Source organism: Paralichthys olivaceus, chromosome 13 (genome assembly GCF_024713975.1).
Source record: "Paralichthys olivaceus isolate ysfri-2021 chromosome 13, ASM2471397v2, whole genome shotgun sequence".
Lineage (NCBI taxonomy): Eukaryota > Metazoa > Chordata > Actinopteri > Pleuronectiformes > Paralichthyidae > Paralichthys > Paralichthys olivaceus.
In genome coordinates, this window is record NC_091105.1 from 17758501 (window position 1) to 17764500 (window position 6000).

General features: G+C 42.1%; 1 protein-coding gene across 2 annotated transcripts in view; it reads right to left on the bottom strand.

Moving 5' to 3' along the window:
• LOC109631953 (TGF-beta receptor type-2-like) overlaps positions 1-5707 on the bottom strand; it is a 29633-nt gene extending 23926 nt beyond the window's left edge. The window contains exon 1 of one of the 2 annotated variants that reach the window (XM_020091037.2): positions 5468-5707. In XM_020091037.2, coding sequence (XP_019946596.2) covers positions 5468-5552 — 85 coding nt within the window. In that variant the 5' untranslated portion in view covers positions 5553-5707. The remainder of the gene's footprint in view (positions 1-5467) is intronic. The other variant, XM_020091036.2, reaches the window with a different exon arrangement.
• Positions 5708-6000: the final 293 nt, after the last annotated feature.

Sequence of the window (6000 nt, forward strand, 5' to 3'; positions counted from 1 at the left end):
CAAAACCTGGACTTTAGCTCAAAGCAATAATTCACTGAATACTACAGAACTAGCTAGTATCATTTGAACTCACTGTCTGTAATAGAAGTGGTTTATATGTGGAATATACTCAACGTACTGTGACCTTTCACTTCTGGTAAATGACTTTATATTGAATATTATGTAGGAGTTGTCACATAATATTTTTAGCTGCTGGCTAAAAATATTAGTTTTGCTTTTCTTGTTCTCTCCTGTGGCTCTCTCTCTCTCACACACATTTACATCACGTAACACTCGCCCGCCCATCCAGACCACTCTCCTGGACGAGCGAATGACATGTGTTTTTGTAACTGGATGAAACAGGGAAAGAGCCTGAAGAAAATAAAAGAAGTGAAGCACCAAATCGAGTGAAACGTGTTGGGTCCATCATCATCAGACAAGTGGTGTTTACCTCTGTTCAGAGCGAGAGAACCAGACTGTGAGTGACCTTTCTCTTTGCCTACATGTGGTCACACAACACATCAGATGTCTTCTGCATGTGTCACCGCTTTCTCATCCTGAGATATTTGTTTTCTTTTTGTATTTTATGTTTTTGTATGTTTGTGCCAGTTGTGTGTTACAAACAGGAACATACAACCCCACTCGCTCGTGGGGAATCCTGCGGGGATCCCCTGCTGTTCTCACACCGTCTCCTGCTGACATTCTGTGGTCTTTATATTAATTGGCTTGCCAGAGAAAGTCAGCAGAAAGTCCAGAGGCTCCGGAGAATGTTCACAGGATCTCCAGTGTTCAGTACATGTTTGAAAGCAGCTTAACAGACACCTCTTCACTCTCTCTTACAACTTCTAGCAGTGCAGTCTGTATTATCCTTAAATCAACTGACACAGAAGCATGTCTGCAGACCTGACCTGTGAAACCTGACTGGAGGAGGACATCATGTTTAACACGCACGAATCCTCATTACCCTCCACATGTCATCAAACTCAAGCTCCCTGCTACAGTGTGTCTTTATAAGGGTGTGTGTGTGTGTTTGTGTGACACCCTATCATAGTCTGCACAGGCCAAGTTATTTATTGAACAGGAAGCACAGTTACTGTAGTGCACTTACGAAACTCATTCTGTCACACTGAGTCTAAGGAGCAGGAGTGAGTGTGAATAAGCTGAAAGCTGAAACCCACAAATGACAAATCAGACCTGCTGATTTAGTGCAGCAAAGTGCCAAAGGAGCTGAAAGAATCTGAATGAGCAGCATGAGTACATAATGACAGTTTTGGTAAAAAAAATAATTAAATTGACTTGAGCCTGATTATATTCGGTGCTGAAAGATGATTCAAAGTAATTTAATATATTTCATTTCAGATTTCAAGCTCCCCAGAAATGTCATCAAGTACGTCAGTGGTTTGTAGGTGTCTTAGGACAATTTATAAATCGTTGCAGTGCAGTAAAGTTTGAGTGCCTTGCCAAAAGAAAACATCACTCCCAAAATGCCAGTAGAATTTTCTGGATTTATGATAAAATAACAGTGCTGTTGATCTTAGAGGCTGCAGCTTTACAACCTACTTCACTTTGAAGTTTGGGCATATTGTGCCGGTTCAGAAAGTCAGAGGGTAACTGTGCACGCAGGTCTGCGGTGGTATGTGGGTCATTGTTCCAGATGCTAAAGCACTTTGACTTTCTCTTTTATTACTGCTGCACTTTTTTCCTGCTGATGGTCCATGAGGAGAAATTACTGTATGAAAACACCAGTGACCTGTGTGCGTCACAGGAAAGTGTGGACTGTCATTAACTGTACTCTTGATGGCTCCTGAAGGGGCTATAATTGAAATTTGATATTTCTTTCTGCTGCTGTTGCTACAGAGGTGAAATCATGCTACCGTGACCTATTGCCAACCGGCATAACCAATGAATAACCTCGATAAATACTAACATTTGAATGGTTGCACGATAAAAGGTGCAGTGTGTAGATTGAGATGAATTATTGTTGGATAAAACTCCAATAAAGTCCTCCAAATATCCCCTAAAATCTGGTTTTCTGAAATGGCAAAGGAAAATATAAGTTAAATACAAAGGTCAGACTAACCTATACTACTATATAACTATTGATAGGATGTAGATTCATATGTAACAAAGAGACATGAGTAGTATAAATTAACTATCTGTCACTGCAAGAATGCAAAAAACATTCCTTGCATATTCCATAAAAACATTTTTAAAAATCATTATATTTCATCCCATCGTCCATAACAAAACTCAAATAACAGTAAATCTCCCTAATCAAATACAAATGCATACAAGCAATGCAAATTCCAAAGCTCACTTATATTTACTGAAACGCTTTCATATCTAAAGACACCCTTCCCATCAGCAGAAATATCCCCCTCTATGTCACCGCCCCCTCCTCCTCCCCACCCCCCTTTCCTCTTTCCAAACCGTGGAGGATGTGAGCTCACAGTGGGCAGAAGGACAGACAGGAAACTTGACTCTAATTTATCACCAACATACAGGAAATATGCTGCAAACTGCTCAAATCTGAATGGAAAAGTGAAAATTCTACACACCAGATACCCATAAAAGTTAGTGTCATCAAAAAACCAACAAGAGGTTGAGTTTGAAAATCCATGTTTCTGCATTTTAAAAGTTTAATAAGCATAATTTCCAATGTGAAGCTAAGAGTCCTCCAGACGAGAGGCTGTAAAAACCCTGCAATAGATGACACTTTTCTGATGCAATGCAACATAGACAATGAAAGTAAGAATCCTTTTTGATCACTGAAACAAGGGGAGACAACTGGAGAGAGGCAGCACAGGGCCACATAACTGCCACAGCAGGAGGCTGATCTCTCTGCCTCTGCTCCTGAAAGTTATCCTCCTACTTTTCTAACTCCGTCTTAATCCACCTCGCTCAGTCTTGGCCCTAATCCTCTCATTCCTCCCGTCTTTATCCTCCTCCTTTGACTTTCTCAGGTTCCCTCCTCCATCCCTCGTTCCTCTCTTTGACCCGGAGATGCAGCGAAGTGAGTCGCAAAAGGGGAAGTTGACTAATATGGTGAAAAATCAAAGAGAGGCAGCTCAGAGTGGTTAAGGTGTACAACCTCTTCTCTTCTCTTTGCTATCTTTTCTTCTCTCCTCTGCTCTTCTCTTCACTGAAGCCCAGTAAAGAAACTAAGTAGGAATCAGGGATTTGCAGGACTGCACAAGCCCACACACACATCACAAAGTTAGAAGGGCTCATCTAACTGACATCTAATCTAATTTACAGAAAGATAAATATAAATTGAAATATGATTTAAGGCTGCATCACACTGGAGGATAATCAGGATGATTTAGACCTGATTTACCCCTTTTTACATTATGTCTGTGGTCTCTCACATTTTTAAAATCTGTCAAGAGTTAAAAAGCCTCTAATGTGCAGCAGCCATAAGTCAGTGAATCGCAATTCCACTGTAGCAAAACAAATGCAAGTACCTATTCAAAATCAAAGTCCTCCCACTGTTTTTTTCCCTTTCAGCAATCAGATAATATGTTCATCCTCAAAACAACTTTTGTCCCGGCACCAACTTGGCTAAGCACAAGGATTAGGAAATGCACAGTGGCCTCTGCCCTGAAAAGATGAAGATTCCCTGAAAAGGAAACATGAGGGAACCTTCATGTTACAGCACAAGCAAGTGCATGGTAATCAAGTTATGGAATGGAAGAAAAGATAAAAACAACAAATTCAGGCCCTGCTGTCCAAAAAGTCAAGCTGCTGCAGGTCCTGGTAGAGTGCTGAGCAGCTTCCTCCAGCCTGAGGTGCTCTGTACAATGTGTATTGATGAAGGAGAATGGGTCATGCGAACGAACGTCTCTATGTCTTTAAGTGTGTGTGTGTGTGTGTGTGTGTGTGTGGGTTGCATGTGTGTGTGTGTGTGTGTGTGTGTGTCTATTTGTGACACATACAATGCAGCACGACCACACAGTCCTTCTGGTATGTGGGATTTCCAGGTTCAAAATAGGCCCCTCTGTGGGAGGGGGGCAGAAACAAACAGCAGAGAGAAGGGTAGAATAAGAAGAGGAAGGAGGTGGGCAAAGGGAAGGAGACGTGTGCTATAACACATAACATGGGTTTTCACAACATCTGAATGTGTTATCCACATGACAGATGGAAAGTGACCAACCACACCATGGTTCAAGTTAAAGCAGAACTACATGCAACTTATGATAAAGCTTAAAGGCGTTATCCCAAACACTACCATCGTGCAGGAGCTGAGGAATATAAAACTCAATAAAAACTTGTGCTGCGCTGCAACGCATCGTTTAGGAACAGAGTTTAATTCTAAACTCAAGTTGGGATCTTAGAATTCAAGATAACAAATGCGTTTTTCTAAATTTCTGGAAAACGTGTACCACATTATAGACAGTAGATGCAGAATGTTTCCTTTAGGTTGAACGATGCATAACAGTTTGGGTTTGAATATTTCACTCAGATCATGTAGCTTTAGTAAATACCTGGAAAAAGACAGGACCACAAATCCTCAAAGGATGCAAACAGACAATGTCAAATAAGTGGATTTGTTTCAAGCAGTAAAGGAGTATTCCCACAGTTTAGTATTGCAACTGGATAACGTTTAATGATAATGTTGACCACAATGTGCCGACTCACTCGCTTTACCTCTGTCATTACAGATGTCACTACTGCTCCCTTCATCTCTTTTGTATAAAACACTGATAGACCCCTTCATTTTTGTTAGACACAGTCTTTTCTTATGAATGTTGTAAAGAACGTTATTCTATTGATGAGCTCTGCTCCATGCAGCATCTCTTCTGTCAGTCCTGCAGGGAGCCCTCACATGTGGCTCCCTCTGAGCTTCTGTTTTTTTCCCTGTTTATAAGAGTTTTTTGCAGCTTCACCTCACTCTTGTTGAGGGATAAGGGCAGAGGATGTTACACCTTGTTAAGATCGATGAGACAGATTGTGCTTTGTGAATATGGGCTATATAAGAAGTGGTTGATTGATTGATTGACTGAAGTGTAAGGCTCATACAACAAAATGTCACAAGGCATTTATCCTGCACTAAATATCTAAATCTGATGTTTGAGAGAAATGTTAGTCAGCCTCCCTGTTTTTTAAAATGTGTTCTTTAAACCATGATCAGATTTCAGGAACCCTGGCAGGTCTCTCTGTTGCAGTGAAACATTTGTCAAAGCGGACAAAATATTTATCTTGTATGTCATGTAATGTTGAACCATACATGTGCTGTTTGAAACAAGGCACCACACTTTGCTATAAGAGCAGCCAGCAGTGAGCATAACAGAGCATGTGTCAGTCTGCTCTGAGTCACCTGTTGCGCCTCGGCTCTCCGCAGATCCATGCGTAACGCGCCGGAAGGAATGTTTCAAATGCCGCGTAAAACTACAGAGAGTGGGTCTATTGTTAAACACACTGTGCGGGACATTAGCCATGGTGAGGTCATTGCAGAGTGTTGTTAGAGTTCAGGATATGCGTAACTCACCAGCAGCCCCGGTCTCCAGCAGCGCAGCAAGGAAGAAGACACATAAAGCTCCGCGTAAAGATACAAAACTGCGCTGTTCCTCCATCTTCTTGTGTCCCCCGTCCAGAGACTGTCATTCAGATCCAATGTGAAGTTTCTGAGAGCCCGGGGGAGGGACGGTGTGTCCGCTGCGCCGTGCGCTCCACTCCGCTCAGCAGCTGGAGACTCACTGCTGAACCCACACATACACATACTTTACGCTCACACACTCTGCTATGTCAGGAAACTGGGGGAAGGAGGTCTCTCTCTCTCTCCTTCTCCCTCTCTCTCTCAGTGTGTGTGTGTGTGTGTGTGTGTGTGTGTGGTGTGTGTGTGTGTGTGTGTGTGTAATTACCTTTCCAAATAGTGGAAATCAGAACAATAAACACCTATGTATACATTTACATAAAGTCGGGGCCACAAAATGTTGCCAGCAGCTCCACTGAAGTAAAGACTTACGGCAAAGAGTTCCAGACTGTTCAGGGAGACCAGGGGTGGTTGCACCACTTTGAGCA